The sequence below is a fragment of the Trichechus manatus genome, unplaced genomic scaffold, assembly GCF_000243295.1.
Source record: "Trichechus manatus latirostris isolate Lorelei unplaced genomic scaffold, TriManLat1.0 scaffold00007, whole genome shotgun sequence".
Classification (NCBI taxonomy): domain Eukaryota; kingdom Metazoa; phylum Chordata; class Mammalia; order Sirenia; family Trichechidae; genus Trichechus; species Trichechus manatus.
Genome location: NW_004443943.1, coordinates 22,065,511 through 22,081,906, shown reverse-complemented (window position 1 = coordinate 22,081,906; position 16,396 = coordinate 22,065,511). Strand labels below are relative to the sequence as shown.

General features: G+C 42.6%; 1 protein-coding gene across 1 annotated transcript in view; it reads left to right on the top strand.

Annotated features, from left to right (window-relative positions):
• Positions 1–16,396, top strand: part of SORBS1 (sorbin and SH3 domain containing 1) — a 116,002-nt gene that overhangs the window by 59,896 nt on the left and 39,710 nt on the right. Inside the window, exons 17-20 of the mRNA XM_004369961.2 lie at positions 311–394; positions 4,587–4,652; positions 5,222–5,323; positions 9,847–9,896. Coding sequence (XP_004370018.1) covers positions 311–394; positions 4,587–4,652; positions 5,222–5,323; positions 9,847–9,896 — 302 coding nt within the window. The remainder of the gene's footprint in view (positions 1–310; positions 395–4,586; positions 4,653–5,221; positions 5,324–9,846; positions 9,897–16,396) is intronic.

The following is a 16,396-nucleotide window of genomic DNA, read 5'->3' as shown; positions in this document are numbered from 1 at the left end:
TTGTGGAGAGCAGCACTGTGGTCCAGAGTCTACTTCTGCAGTCCATTTGCCTTCTGCCTTAGGACTGAGAATGATTCACTCACTGCTCCCTACCTCAGTTTCCCTTTTCTTATAAACCCATCCTCTCCCAGCATTTTCACTTCCTCCAGTTTTTTTGCTTGATGTCAGTAAAAATGGATGGCTGCTGCTGTTAAATGCAGTTGTTATATATCACTGGAAACCACTGCATCTCTACTGGCCTTTTCCTATGTAATCTTTGCATAATGTTATCCTTCTCTCTCTTCCATTTCCCTATCACCAACCCCTATAGAGTCGGGATATAAGCCCAGAAGAGATAGATTTAAAGAATGAACCTTGGTATAAATTCTTTTCGGAATTGGAGTTTGGGAAACCGGTAAGTTTAATAGCTTCAGTGGTTATAGACACCTTTTTAAATGATGCTGTTGATGCATTGTTGCTGCTAAAGAATCAGAGCTATTTGTAAGGAATTCAGGAAGTGGGTTGTAGCCCATCAGGCATCAAGAGTGGGACTGTCCATTCTCACTGCAGCCTGTGAGGTTTCCACTGCTTCACTTCACCAGGAAAGGACTGTGAGCTCTGCAAGTATTTCTTGCCAGAATATCCCAGAGAGACACCACTACATCATTGCTCCTCTCAGGACCTCCCACCGCTAGCAACAAATATCAAGAGCCTGTGGATGGTGTTAGTTCAGCTGTTTTTCCCTTCACTGACTAGTCTTTATGGCATGCTGAAGACAGGCAGGGAGCTGCATTACACACAGAGAAGACTAGCACTGTCACTGCTTTCAATGGCATTTTTAACAGCACATATGCAAGGGAAGGGCCAGAACAGGTCAGGAAGGGCCTTTCTTTGCAGGTGTGACCCATAAGCACAGCCCCATTGTAAATGACTTTTAGGGAGTGATTTCCATGAGTTAGGATAATGTTTCTCAAAGTTTAAAATAGGAAATAGGAATTTTAGCAAATTAAGTGTTCAGCCTAATGTTCTGCAGCTTCCCAGTGATGCCTCTGAGTTGGTTTTGGTGCAAAATGCCTTTTGGCACTTAAAGGAGGATTTTCTTAGCCCTACACCCAAAGGAGTATCAAACCAGAAGGCAGAATTGAGCTCATTCTTCCACTGGAGATGACTGGAAGCTGACGTTAAAACTCCAGTTAATGTCCTAATTATTACAACTGTAAAAAACGTATATAAAAATGCGGAGGAGTTTTGTGTATAAAAATTAAACATTGAATCTAGCGGGTGAATTACTGTGGTTTGAGATGATAGTTTTGTTTGCAGATAGGAATTAACTTTAGAGTTCAGTAAAATGCTAAATTCCATAATGTGTATTTTTCATTAAGACTAAGACAAAGAGATATTAAGCAGGTGCCCCAGAAGAGTAATTTGAGTTGGTGATGCTGAGCTTCATTTGAAAGCCCAGGCATCTTCTGAGTTAAGGGCACCTGATTTGCAAACGTCCTACTTGTAGAAACAGGTTTCACCCAGCTGGTTCCCTCCTGGACTCCCATCTCCAAATAGCAGCCAAGCTGTCGTGAAAGAACAGCACCCCCTACTGACCAGACGAGAGGAAAGCATCTCACCCAAAACCTGACCAAAGCTTTTGGTGCACATGCCATTTCGGTCTTCTGTCTCTCCGTTTTTCTCTGCTGTTCACCATTCAGACATCAGTTAAACCTATCTTAGGCAATCCTTTCGGAGTTCAAATATTTAACAGTATTCTAATTCTCTTTTTTCTTTTTAAATAAACAAAGAAAAAGCTTCTTTTAGTATGTGTCCTTCCAGAAGGGGAAAAAAACATGATTGGTGTGTGTAACAATAATGCCACACCTTCATCAAGGAAATCAAAAGCTACTAGTTTTGAAGTTACCTTATGAACGAAAAGTCCATAAACAAACAAAAAAAGCAAACCTGTTGCCACTGAGTCAATTCTGACTCATAGTGACCCCATAGGACAGAGTAGAACTGCCCCATAGAGTTCCAGAGAGAGCCTGGTAGATTGACCTTTTTGGTCAGCAGCCGTAGCACTTAACCACTACACCACCACGGTTTCCAAAAAGTTCATACCAGTGATTTTTTTAAGTCCCTTTCAGAATCCACAAATTCCTAGCCATCTCCTCATACGAGTAATAACTAAACTGTTTTTATCTCAGTTACTAGCTTTTAGGAGAAGTTATGAAACAATATTTTTCTAATTAATTATGATTGATTTGTTTTACTAAATGGGCTTCTGTCAAATAACATTGTTTCTACTGGAAAATATGGTCTGAGTACCACACAGCCAATTAAAAGGAATGTATATTGAGTTCTTCCTATAATTTGTATCTCTACCCCACTGCTGTAACTGCCTCTTAATTATTTAAAGACTTAGAGATGCTTTTCCAAAATGGCATTTTCTCCGGAGGCAGCTGCATTCCTTACACAGACATCAGAGTCCTTCTTAATGGGACTGCTCCTTTTATGTGGGTCATATTTTAACAGATAACACTCTTGAAGACTTGCCAAAATAACTCCATGCCCATATGCTGAGAAATAGCACTGAGATGAAAGGTTCCAAGTTGACAACTGGATATTACTCCCATTGTTTGGGAAGAAGGTGGGTTGGGGAGAAATTTTTTCTTCTCTTCGCTTTCTGCTCTAACCACTGTGGACCACCAAAGAGTAAGAGACGTAAATAGCAGTGGTGTGAACCATGGAAGCTGTTTTAGAAGATTTTTAGCCATTCAAACCACCTCCACTGGTGCCGTCGAGTCTGCTCCAACTCATGGCGAGCCCCTGTGTGTCAGCAGAACTATGCTCCATAGAGTTTTCAATGGCTGATTTTTTTAGAAGTAGATTGCCAGGCCTTTCTTAGGTGCCTCTGGGTGGACTTGAACCTCCAACCTTTCAAATAGCAGCCAAGCACATTAACCATTTGTACACACAATCCAAAAGGAAAATGAAATTAAAACTCCTACCAAATCATATGGATCATCATTTGACTTTTTTTCACACCAACTTGGGACACCCTTCCCTTGATTGAGTAGAGCCTGCCAGAACTTTGACCCTAGACATTTGCTCTTCAAGCCAAAACCCAGCTGACATTTCAGCAAGATCCTGACTGTAATACCTTTTAGCTCTAACAAATTGTTGCAGAATATAAAATATTTCAAGACCACAGGGACCATTTTTAGGAGTATTTAAAACCAATTTAATTTATAAATGCTGTCTTGTTTTTTGCAGTAAATAAGTGACTCTAGGGGTACCATATGTGACTTTAAAAGTGTCCTTCTAAGATGGACAGTCCAAGTGTATCAAGTGCTTAAAGATTAATGATAATCGTTAATACCAATTTTACAAAATGCCAAAAGTCCACATACAGAGATGATATTGCTGACCTGTTGTCAGTGGTAAACACACCTTGGATTCAGATCAGTTTTCTTTTTTGCAGATTCATTAAAGCGAAGCTGGGTATCAGCTTTTTCTTCTAATTTCTACAGAAATTAATGTGATTTCTTTTAGTAAGCTCAAGGCAGAACCTCACAGTGTAAACCAATATGAATGCTTCCATAGAGTTGATTATAATTAAATTTGCATACAATTCTAGGAGCTATAAATGAGCCCTTTTTCTTATCTCCCCAGAGGTCATTAAATAAGAAATGCCATGTCTAAATAGGGAGACCAACGGGGCCCGCCCATTGGTGGGATACATACTAATGACAGGTTTCAGCGTTAGAATTGACCTGTAACTTCTGAATATTTCACCATCCCAACTCCCACCTCCTTAAACTTTACCTCATCTCCGGGCAGATACTTGCTTTAGAAATGCAACTCTAATTCTAACATGAGAGATTAAAAGAGAAAACAGAAATAACCTCATAGTGTACAGTTCAAGTTTAAACTCTGTTCTCTAAGTGGGGTGGAAGATATGTCTATATCGATTAACGGTGCTATCAAATTCTATCTAAACTGTAAAACAAGAATTTTAAAACTACTGATGTGCAATTGTGTAGTTATACAGTGCAGTATTTAACACTTTTATAAATGGATTTCATTGCCACAAGAGAGAAGAAAAACCACAGAAAGCACATTTAGTTAGCTTACCCTATGTGGGCCAAATCACTAAACTCACACATTTGTTAAAACAATGAATTTTACAGTGGGAAAGACTGCTTCAAAAATGTAGACACTCCAGCGTCCATCTTAGTTGGAAAAGAACAGTGAGGAATTGAAATGTTTTTATTTTTGTTCAAATTGGTGTTAATGCTTTCTTTCTAATTTTTTTTTTCTTTTTTTAAAGTTTTTGCTGTTTAGGTTCCAGCAATTATTTAGTCTTGAGACAGACGTAGACATAGAAACAAGCTTCCTAGTTAATGTCTCCAGCTCCCGAGTTCTCCAGGGTCCCTCCTTGAGGCAGCCTTGTGACCTTAGGTGACCTTCTTAGAACAGCCCACCCCGTTTGCTTTTGAGTTCACCTCTCTGTGTTGATATGGTTCTCCCAGCGTGCCCCCCTCTGTTTGAACAAGTCTCCGTGTTTGTCTTTATGTCCTTATGCTCATTTCTTCATTTCCTCCTCTGCTTCCCGTCAGCCTCCCAAAAAGATATGGGATTATACTCCTGGAGACTGCTCTATCCTTCCTAGAGAGGATAGAAAGGTAATTCGGCCGTGCCTCCTCTGTGACTGTGTGCGTGCTCTCTAGCCTTGGTTAGTGTGAGTGTGTTGTGGTGTTCTTTTTTGTTTTGTTTTCTTAAATCACTTTTTTTTTTTGACTTGGTGATAACTTTTTTTTCTTTTTTTTGGCTTGGTGATAAAACAATTTAACAAAGTAGTCTCTGAGAACCTATATTAACGTATAAAGATTTTGAAAGAAGTTATTTCTTCTTCTGGCTATAACAATTATCACATTCACCGTACTTTGGAAAGAGAGAACGTAGGTATTTCCACAAAGGTAGGTTCTGTGGTATTTGTAGTTCTCGTTAGCAAGTAGAATAGATTTTAGAAGCTCTGATTACTTCAGGATTTATATTTTATATGCCTAATGTTGCATTCTCTGTTTTCATGTCTTTAACTAATTTCTAGTAACTCTTGTGTTTTAGTCACGCCATCTTTGCCTTTTTAAAGAGTAACACTTAAAAAATTCATTTTTTCAAACTTAACCTTCCATTCTTTCTCCCTTTCCTCTAAACTAAAACATTCTTTCCTGTCTTTTCTTTCTTTAACCAGACTAATCTAGACAAAGATCTCAACCTCTGCCAGACAGAGTTAGAGGCAGATTTAGAAAAAATGGAGACGCTTAATAAAGCACCCAGTGCAAACTTGTCACAGGTATTTCCTAGTTTTTCTCATGCCATCAGTTCCTCTCAAGCTCTGTTTGTTTTCTTCTATGTGATAAATGGTTTTTGATGTAGTTGAGGTGATGGATAGTTATGCTGGTTGTTTTAAGCTGTATGGCTTTCTGACTCCTGTTTTAGATTTCTTCTCCCCAGAGTTAATTTTTGCTTGGATTTCTTTTGAGCTTGCAATCTTCCTTAAGGGGAATTTTTCAAATATATGAAGCATGGCTGGCGACTTAAACTATGTACCCTCCCCTCTGTTACCGGTCTCTTTCTCTGCTTTCAGGAGGCGACCCTTTTAAATTCCCTCCCTTCACCTCTGCATGCCTTCTCTGAATTTTCAGGGAGCCAATTTTGGCAGTTTCCTTGGCTTTTTTGCAGCCCTGGGAGATGCCAGCCTCAGAGATCATTTTCAAAAGCAGCAGCCATGATTTGAGTGCCTCTTATGTGCATGGCACTGTCAGAGTAGTAGTAGTTATCATTTTAAAGGTCAGAAAGTACTTAATAAAAAAATGCACTCCAGAGGCCAGACAGCCTGGCCACAAACAAGCGTTTGAAACTCAACCTGCATGGATGTCTTTAAAGGGAGCTACGTCAAAATGTGGTTTATTAAATGGTATGTCAGAAAGGGAGTCCAGGGTAAAGGTTCCCAGGGGGAGAAATACTAAATGTTTGGAAAGCTCCCTGACAAAATAAAAAAAAACTTACAAGAAAAAGTTATCTTCACAGAAAATAAAAAGGGGTTGCGGACACTGCTGAAGAAGCTGGGAAGGTCCACAGACGATGGCAGGAAAAATGTAAACTGCTAGTTGACCAGTTATAGTTGAGCAGAACTAAGACAAGGAGAGTCAGACCACTGGCCTACGCAAAGTCATGTGTCAGAGACTGAAACCAGGGGATTGTGGCAGCAGCCAAGGAGGGCTGGGGTAAGAGGGCCAGAAGCTGAGTAGCTGCAGGCAGGTCCGAGGGGTTCGGATTCGGGAATCCGGAGAGTCACTGGAGGAAGAGGGAGGCAGAGAAGGCAGTGGGTAGGTCCAGGAATCGGAACTCAAAGGAAGCACCCGAGGTGAGACACCTGAGTGTGTGATCAAGGTAATGGGGGAGGGGACTTGAACCCGGTGCAGCCACTGTGGGATTGAACGTCTGAGGTGGGAAGTAATCACAGTTCTAGAGTGAGGACTCTGGCTACAGGTAAGTCCTAAGGTGGGCTGGGCATGGATATGGGGGCTCTGAGATTACAGGTCAGCCAAAAGCGAAAATGGGGCACTTCTCGAAGTAGTCCAAAATGGTAACAGGTTCTGTAACACGTTACAAGGATGAAAGGCACTAGAGAATGACTAAACTGCAGCCTCCCTAAGGACAGAGACTGTTCTGCATCTAGAACCCTGCCTGGGGCACAGTGGGCACAAAGAAGTGTCTGATGCATAAATGAGTCATCTTCACGTTAGTTCCGAATGCACATAAGACATGCTGTGGAGGGAGGGTTCTAAGTCAGCATAAGAAATGGACTTTACCCTCAAGAGCTTCACAGTTTAGTCAGACGCTCGTAAGTAAGATCACCAACAGTACACATCAGTGCTTACTAAGAGCTAAATGAAGGGGATGGGCTCTAAGTACGAAAAGAGAGAGAAATCTTGTGGAAAATCAAGGAAGGCTTCTCAGAGGAGTTAGCAGAGATTTCAAAGGATGTCTAGAACTTAGATATGTGGTGAAGGAAGGGATCATCCATTTGGGGCATGGTAAAAGCATTAGAAAGAGTACAGAAGTGACCATGTTTAAGATACATTCAAGGGATAAGTAGACAGGTTCAGCTGGAACTGATATTTATGGGTGGGAATAGTGAGAGGTCGGTTTGGGAAAGAGGGATTGTAGCTACTCATGAAGCAAGGTTACGGAGATGGTTGATTCTGCCCTCAGACCAATGAGGTAGTTCAGGAGGTGTTTTAAGAAGATTAGTGGCATTGTTCTAGAGAGGCTGAATTGAAGGAAGAAGAACCTGGAGTGTGAGAGGCGATGAGGGGGCTACTGTGGTAGTCCAGGCATGAATGGTGGGAGCCTATACTGGCATAGGACCAGCCTGAAAGGAGGGAAAGGGCAGATGTGAGAGAAAATGGCAATGGCACATTTTAATTAATTGATCTGAAAAAGAATTGGGGGGATGGAATGGAGGCAAGACAACGCTATGGTGTTTTGGCTAGGCATCTGGGAGAGTGGAGGTGCCAGTACTTCACATAAGAAAGATGTGGGGAAATCAATGTAGAGGTAAGTTAGTTTTGGTAATTTACTTTTGAGGTGTTGGTCAGGTATCATATAGGGAGTATCCAACAGACAGTTGGAAATGTAAAATAATCTCATGAGGTGGGCAAGGGCTTGAGAAATAGATTGGAGTCACCTTCAGAGAAGCAATGATTGAAGCCCTGGGAGTAGATGAAACATCCATGGGGGAATTATGTTAAGAAAAAGAATGAGAGACCAACAACTCTCCATTCGGGTGTACTGACATAGAACAGAGGAAGAAGGGGAGGGGCAGAGGAACAACAGTTCAGAGAGGTAGGGGGAAAGTGATTGATGGAGCAAGGGGAGAAAGCCTGAGAAATATGCAGTGCTCCAGAGAGGTCCAGAAAAGCAGACTCCAAGGGAAGGTGAGTAGATTTGCTACTTAAGAGGTTTCTGAAGCCTTTGGAGGTTGCTGGGTAAGTATGTGGCAAAGAATCGAGGGACTCCACAGGGGTCCAGCACTGATGGAAGAGATGGATGTGATCATAGAAGGAAGGAAGAAGTTCCCAGAAGACTCAGCAAGGTCATGCGAAAGTTTTTCCAAGATGCATCAGGGACAAGCTATGGTATTTTCAGTGGCCTCATATGCTTGCAAAAGCTGGACGATGAATAAGGAAGAGCAAAGAATTGATGTCTTTGAATTAGGTGTTGGGAAAGAATATTGAATATACCATGGAATGCCAGAAGAACGAACAAACCTGTCTTGGAAGAAGTACAGCTAGAATGCTCCTTAAAAGTGAGGATGGCGAGATTTCATCTCATGTACTTTGGACATGTTATCAGGAGGGACCAGTCCCTGGAGAAGGACATCATTCTGAGTAAAGTAGAGGGTCAGTGATAAAGAGGAAGACTCTCAATGAGATGGATTGACACAGTAGCTGCAACAGTGGGCTCAAACATAGCAATTACTGTGAGGATGGTGCAGGACTGGGCAGTGTTTTGTTCTGTTGTACATAGGGTTGCTATGAGTTGAAACCGACTTGACAGCACCTAACAGCAGCACAACACGCTCATCAAAGGTAGTAGAAGAACCAGAATGGGACAGGTGCCGAGGGGTGGGAGGCTTAGAGAGAGTGGGCAGGAAAGACCAGGGCAGCCAAAAGAGCTGGGAGGATGAATGTGGAGGTAAGAAAGGGTGCCCTCTCTGAGGAATAATGGGTGCGGGGCAGAGTCTTCATCCTGGGGCAAAGGTGGTCTCAGAAACTAAAGGACCCAGCAAGTTGAGGGTGGGTGTTTCATCAGGCAGAGGGCCAGGTGGGCGAGCCCTTGATGAAGGTTCATTCTCCCTCCCTGTCATCTCCCTTTTCGTCTTTCACGACCTCCTTTTTTCCCACTCCTAGTGCCTCTCTCCTTTCCCCAACTATCTCTTCTCCTCCAGATGGCTTTTTTCCTTTAAATGGTCATTATTAGAGATTCGAGTATATTTTAAAGTTAATTTTTACATTGATTTATTCAACACGTTACTTTTAAAAACAAATACATTGAACGCTTTGCATTTTTCTCTCCAAGACAACAACAGAAACCCTAAAGTATATACTTACGTTGCTTTTTCTCTGTATGTACCTCTTGGTTAATTGTTTTCTTCTCTTTTGGGCAGTGGCCCATAACTTTATAAGATTTTCCCCCCATTCGTGCTGAAATGGTCATTAACAGGCTTTGTGAAATTGCATTTCTACCCATTTGCATGCTTCTAAATCTGCAGGCATAAACAAATTATCTAAAGACAGTATGGTATTTTAAAGTTTGTTTTGTACATTCTGAACCTAAAGAGTTGGATGACTCTCCCTCTGAGGGTGGCATCTGGGGTGCATGAAGGAATCTGATGGGCTTGGCAGGAGGGTCTGAGGGTTAAGGAGAAGCTGGTGAAGGATATGCTGTTGTAGGAACACTAATGCATGTTGGCCAAATAGTGAGCCATCCACCCAGTGGGACTGCAACTTGAAATAAATATAAGCGAAGAGGTGGTGTCCTGACCCACCCAGAGGGCCTTGGCTGCATCCACTGGAAGGGGAGAGACCAGAGAGTAGGTAAGCCCACCTGCCCAGAGATGTCCTCCCAAAGAAAGAGACCACCACCCTCCACCAGCACGGAAAACCTTTCTAGCCAGGCTTCTTGTCTCCCCAAGGTACTTACCTGAACTAGAAAAGGAAAATGACTTCTCTCTTTCTCCCCTTGGTGTGAAGCATCTGAGTCAAAATAAACCATCTGTACTCTTTTTTTTTTTTTTAACATTCACAGAGCTCGGCAGTCAGCCCCACTCCGGAAGCTTCTTCAGAATCTCCTGGATAGTAAGTTGTCACTGTTTATATAGCTTCATGTATAAAATGTCAGAAACGGAAAGAGGCTTGTGTTTTAGATCCAAAGTGTGTTTTATTTGTAGCAGTTTGTGGCTTCGAATGATGGACAGTTTGGTGACAACTAGCAGTCTCATTATAGTCTTCAGATTACTTTTCTTCTGGCCTCTCTTCCTTGTCTAAATTAATTTTGTGGTGATTCATATTACCTTTGATAGGTCTTTCCCCATGTTGATATCTTTACATTTAGAATGTGAGTTTATTTGTTGAGTTTAGAATTGAAACTGTCATCTGTTGCTGATTCTTGGGGGATGGGAGAGATGACTGAGACAGATGGAATCTGATGTAAAGGTTGGGGGAGGGTGGGGTTGGCAAAGATGGGGCCAAGCGGGGAGGCTGATGTATCTGATTCTTAAACGGGGATGTGGGTGGATATCCTTATACTGAACCTTAGGACTCTTGCGTGCTAATGTGTACACACCCCACTTACATCTTCATAGGGTAACCACCAGCCTCCTTGCTCTTCCCCCTTCCCAAACCACCCTGACTCCTCTACCAGATTACTTTTCTGAGTGCTTTGCCATGCAGCTCTTGTCCCAGTTCAACATTTTTCAGCACTACCCTTACCCTTGTTATGTGCAAGGTAAATGGCAAACATTTTAGCTTGTACAGATAGTCCCTAACTGAACTTTTCCATACCCAGTCTCAGGTTAGTACCTCTCCTGACACATGTCTGTTGCCGTATACCTGAATTATACCTTTGTGTTTTTATAATTGCTGATCAATTATAAACACCTCAAAGGCATGGATTGTGTCTCCCCAGTGCCTGGCTCAGTCTTACATACCAGATGCATCCAGTAGATTTGGGAAAGGAGCTTGTTCTGGTAGGAGCATCTCATCTTATCACCAACATGTCTGTATCTCGTTCTTTGAAATATGGTTGGGGGGAAAGACACAACTATGACCTGCGCCATCCGAGATGGGTAAATCCAAAACGAGCAGAATTCACCTGTTCAGATAAGAAGCCCAGCTTGGTCTGAATGCTGAGTTTATGGATTTTTTGACAAGTGTTATGGTCACTTGGGCAGGTCCTACCTACCTTGCCAAAGAAGGTACTTTGCAAGAGGAGTTTCATTTGAAAATCAGCTGAGATTTGAGTATTTCAGTGAAATAATGGAAAAATCTTAATCCTCTTAGAGTAGTAATCAAAAGCTCTAGCCAGATTAATTATGTTAATTTACCTTCTATAAATATGTGTGCTTTATTATTAATATACCCCAGAGCATGAGAAGAAGTTGAGAAGCTATATTAAGACAGCAGACAGAGTGAAAGTTACCTGCCTTAGAGGGCAGTTTCTGCCTTCGAGAAGGCCAGGTATAAAGTCTCTTCTCCTAACCTTGGCTTTGGTGGTGAGGCCACCAATGTGGCAAAGAGGCGTCAGGGCTCAGATATGGCATCAGAACCTCCTCCCTTCTCTCTGCCCCCGCTCTGGGCTCCGAGGCTCGCTCTCTTTTTTTAAATTATGGTAAATATCTATGTAACAAAACATTTACCATTTCAGCCTTTTTTACATGTACAATTCAGTGACATTAATTACGTTCATGAAGTTGTGCAACCACACTGCTATCCATTTCCGGGTTTTTCTGCCACCCTTAACAGAAGTTCACTGCCCCCTAAGCTCACTCCTGTGAAGAGCTTCAAACTGAGCTGTGCCTTCAGCTCAAAGTATGACAACAGTCACATGCCTTTTAGGTCCCAGAAGTGTGTTTGCAAAGGTGAAGCTAGCCAGATGACCACAGACTACCCAAGGATAAAGGGCCTCCTCAGAGCCACAGCTCCCAGCAAACTCTCCTTGCTCCCAAAGTCCGCCTGTTTGTGCTCGGCTTGTCACTTTGACCATCTTGACTGTCCAGCACCCAGTCGGGCTTGTTAGCTAGATCTCTCCTTGCTCCTGCTGTTTAGGACTGCCCAATGTTAACCCAGGGTCCCAACTGGCATAGTAGTGAAGAGCTATAGCTGCTAACCAAAAGGTCAGCAGTTCAGATACACCAGGCAATCCGTGGAAACTCTGTGGAGCAGTTCTCCTCTGTCCTGTACGGTTGCCATGAGTTGGAATCAACTTGATGGCAATGGGTTTGATTTTTTTGTTTAACGTTAACCCTGCTGCCTGGCCTCCCTGGCCTACCTTCCCACCCCTACCTTCCTGAAATGCACAAGGCAGAGAAGGCTGCTCAGGTGGCCAGCTGAGTGAACTCCTTAGCTCTGCTAGAACTAAGGCACTGCGCTAGATGTTAGAATAGGAGATACAGTGGAGCATAAGATATAGTCCCTTCGTTTGTAAGATACAACACACAAAAAATAAGTATTAGAAAATAAAAAGGCAAAGTGGCAAATGAATGAAATAGACTGTTAGGGTCAAAAGAGTTTAGAAGAACTTTTGGAAATGGGTAGTGGTGGTGGTTGCCCAACATGGAGAATGTAATTAATGCCACTGAATTGTACACTTAAAAATGGTTAAAACGGCAAATTTTTGTTTATATGCTTTATCACAATAAAATTATTTAGGAAAAAAAGAAAAGCTCAGAAGAGAAAGCAGCTACCACTGACTGTTAGGGTTAGGAGTACAGGTTTTGAATGAAATGATAGTCTTAATGATGTATTGAACATGTGCTGTGTGCCAGGGCCTATACATAGCAGTTTATATACCTTACCTCATTTAATCCTCTCAACATCCTAGGATTAAGTATCACTTTTAATCTCCATTTGATTGGTGAGGAAACAGACACATAGAAGCAGCATAATTAGTGTGCCCAAGATCACACAGCTGGTACACGGCAGAGGTATACCCAGAGTAGGGCAATGAAGTTCTAGGGACTGAGGTCAGCAGTAAACTCTCATCTCCACCATACTGATTCAAATTTCAGTAATAAATTTACAGAAGCCACACTAAGGTTTCCTGGTTTTGAGCTATTAAAAAACAATTTAGCAACTATTTGTAATATTGTGTTAACAGGATTGAAGGGCACTAATGTAAACAGCTTAAAAGAGAAAATTGTTTCAGCCATTCTAAGTATTTATGTACGTAAAGATATTCGATGTGTTAATTTACCCAGCACTTTTATTTGTATCATTGAACTAGGTCTCCAAAGACCTGTTTTTCAGCATTAGCCTGCTCTCATGAAATACTTAGCAGGAACAGATGAGTTTTTTCTTTCTGTTATTCTACCATTTGGGGATTTTTCAGTAATTCAGAGTTGGTTTTCTCCCAGTTTGTTCAAATGAGTAAGATTTGTCCATATCTGGAATTAGTGTGGTGAGGAGCCACCTTTAAGTGCAGCGTCTGACAGACAGGAAAGGGCACCATCTGTGCCTGCTGGATAAATGAATGGATCTATTCATCTCCCTTCGCTAGACTCCACCTAACTTAGAACAGGCAGGGAACTTGCGAACTGAGTTGGGCCCCTTTCACTGCGGGACGGGAATGATCTGTTGGAAGAAACATTGGCAGGACTTGACTTAATCCAAGGAATGAATAAAGAAGAGTCACAGACGGCCCAGGTCCAGAGTATTGTGGGGACTGGGGAAGTGATGATTTTGTTTTAAATCTGCTTTCATATCTTGGACAGACTACAATTTAGAATTTATATTAAAACGTTAAAATGGAGCAGGAAGGAAGAAATTCACCTGTAGTCCTGGTATCCCAATACAGCTACCATTCCTTGCCCTCAAAAATCACCTTTTTTATAGTTGCCATCAAAGTGAATGTGCAATTTTGTATTTTGTTTCTCTACAGTTATCATGTTTATAAATCAGCAGTGGTGACTACACATTTTCATCATTCAGCACAGTAGTCTTTGCCTAACCAAAGAGCTTTACTATATTTGGCCAGCAGGTGGCAGTCAAGAACAAGCAGCTGTTTCCCAAGTGGTGATGCTACAACTATAGACAACACCTTTTCCCCTTAATCTAAGAACAAAACACAAATCATTACCCGAAGAACTATATGAAACTTTGGACATTCTCCTGGGCAAATGTGTCAGAAATCTGTGTGCATGTAGGCATTTAATTTATAGAATCGTTTATTCAACTAATATTTATTGAACCACAATGCTATGCACCAGGCATGCAAAGATTAACAAGATAAACTTCCTGCCCTCAAGGGTCCAAAGTATAACAGAGGAGACAGACTTGCAAATAACCATCAAAATCAAGTGTAATTGCATCGGCAGGACCCAGGAGGAAGTGAGCACCTCTGTCTTGTGGGGAGGAAAAGTCAAGGAAGACTTTATAGAGGAGCTGCAAATAAAACATGAATATAATTTAAAATTTTCATGCAGTACAAAGTGCTAATGATGAAGCCTCCCTCTTCACCTTGTCCATATTCCTTCCACCAAAGCTACAGTTAACAGCGGTTACTTTCCCCTCCCCTTCCTGAACTCACCCAGTGATTCTGAACAGTGAATTCAGTTCCATGAGGGTGGACTTCTGTGTCTGTTTTGTTGACTGCTGAATCTCCACTTAGGAGAGCGATTTGACACTCAGTAGGTGCTCAATAAATATTGGTTGAGTGAATAAATGAGCAGAGGAATGACATGAGGAGATCGTTTCTAGAAATATTGATGGCAGTGCTTTGCACAGGTGATTGGAGGGAGTCCAGGCTTGAGGAGTGATGGTGCGCTTACTGCAGAGGTGTAGATGAGAGGTGATGAGACGGAGATACCAGGGATATAGAGTGGGAAGGGACTGGTGTGAGCTGTGTCCAGAAGAGGGGTAAACAGGACATGGTGACTGATTAGGTTTGGGAAGCAAGGAGAGGGAGAAGGGATGACTCCCTGGGTTTTCAGCTTGGGTGATGGTAGGTGGATTTTCAACATGGGAGGAGGAACGGAACTGGATTTGGTTCGGGACAGCTGAGTTTAAGATGCCTGAGGGACATCTAAGTGTAGAAATCTAGAAGGCAGCTGAATGTATCGGGGGCTCAAAAGAAAACTCTACATAGAAAACAGATTTGAAGATGGGATTCTTGGATAGTCTCAACCACACCTGTTATTCCTGCAGATGAAAGAAATTCAGGCTGATAGAAAAAGATTGTTTTCAAGTATTTTAGCAGAGCGGGTTTGCCCCAGCTGATCCACATTGCTTGCTGGGGTCAGACTGGAATCTCAGACTTCCAGGATCCCGCCTCCAAAGCCTGTTTGTGAGCACAGTTGGAAACCATGGCCCTTACGTGATTGCTCTCTTCTCTCCTTAGTCTTACCGTGAGTGTGTGTTCACTGAATTCCCTTGAAACTCAGCAGCCAGTTCTGCATTTTAGCCAGAGGGTGAATTCTGTGCCCTGGTTCCTCCTGGCATGCTCTTCCTGAGCTGAAAGCTGGCTCAAGCCGGACTGCTCAGAGCTGAGCTTCTGAAAGTAATTTGTTTTGTTAATCGGTAGCTGCTAATCCTGACTGGGTCTTCCTCATCCAGCCTGGGGTATCAGTTTGCTTTTCTCATTCCTCTCTGACCTGCCTGGACACAGCAAGAACCTAACAATTCTGTGACCATGAGCAAATGTCTCCACCACCCTGGTCCTCAGTTTCCCCTTTTGTACAATGGGGCAAATGATGCCCGTCTTTCCAACATTAGGAGAGCTGATACGGATGTTAAATTTAAAAATATTGTTCCAGAGCTTCCAGGTGTTGTTTCTAAACAAGGAGCTCTTGATTTGCAAAGTGTTCACATCTGGTAAAAGCTTGTTGGCTTTTGTATTAGAAAGAAAACAGTTGACTGTAGCAAGTCCGTCCTGAGAGGTTTCCTTAGTGCTGGTTTGTTGTTCTGGTGGGGAAGCAGGAAAACATGGTGATAATGGGTAGAATAAAGCCTGAGAGTAGGGTAAGGGGAGAGGGGGTGAGTTCTGACAGCAGGTGAAGTAGAGGAGATTTGAGGTCAGGCAGCCAGTTATGGCCTAGAGTTATGGCGGAAGGAAGTTAAGAGGAGCTAGGGAAGATGGATAGGAACACTGGTGGCACAAACAGTTAAGCCCTTGGCTGCTAACTGAAAGGTTAGCAATTCGAACTCACCCAGCAGCTCTGCAGGAGAAAGATCTGGCAATCTGCTTGTGTAAAGATTACAGCCAAGAAAACCCTACCGGGCAGTTCTACTCTGTCACATGGGGTTGCTGAGTTGAAAATCGACTCGATGACAAGGGAAGATGGAGGAGTTCTTGGGTAGCGCAAACTGTTGAGTGCTTGACTACTAGCCGAAAGATTGGCAGTTCACATCCACCCAGAGGTGCCTCAGAAGATAGGCCTGACCATCTGCTTCTAAACAGTCACAGCCTTGAAAAGCTATGGAGCAGTTCTATTCTATGCACATGTGGTCGCCATGAGTCAGAGTTGGCTCGACAGCAACTAACAACAACAGGGAAGATGGACTGGAATTTCTGACTGAGGGTGAGGCAGTTCAGAGGCCAGCAGAATGGGAGCCACTGTCAGAGTCACGCCCCAGTGCTGAGG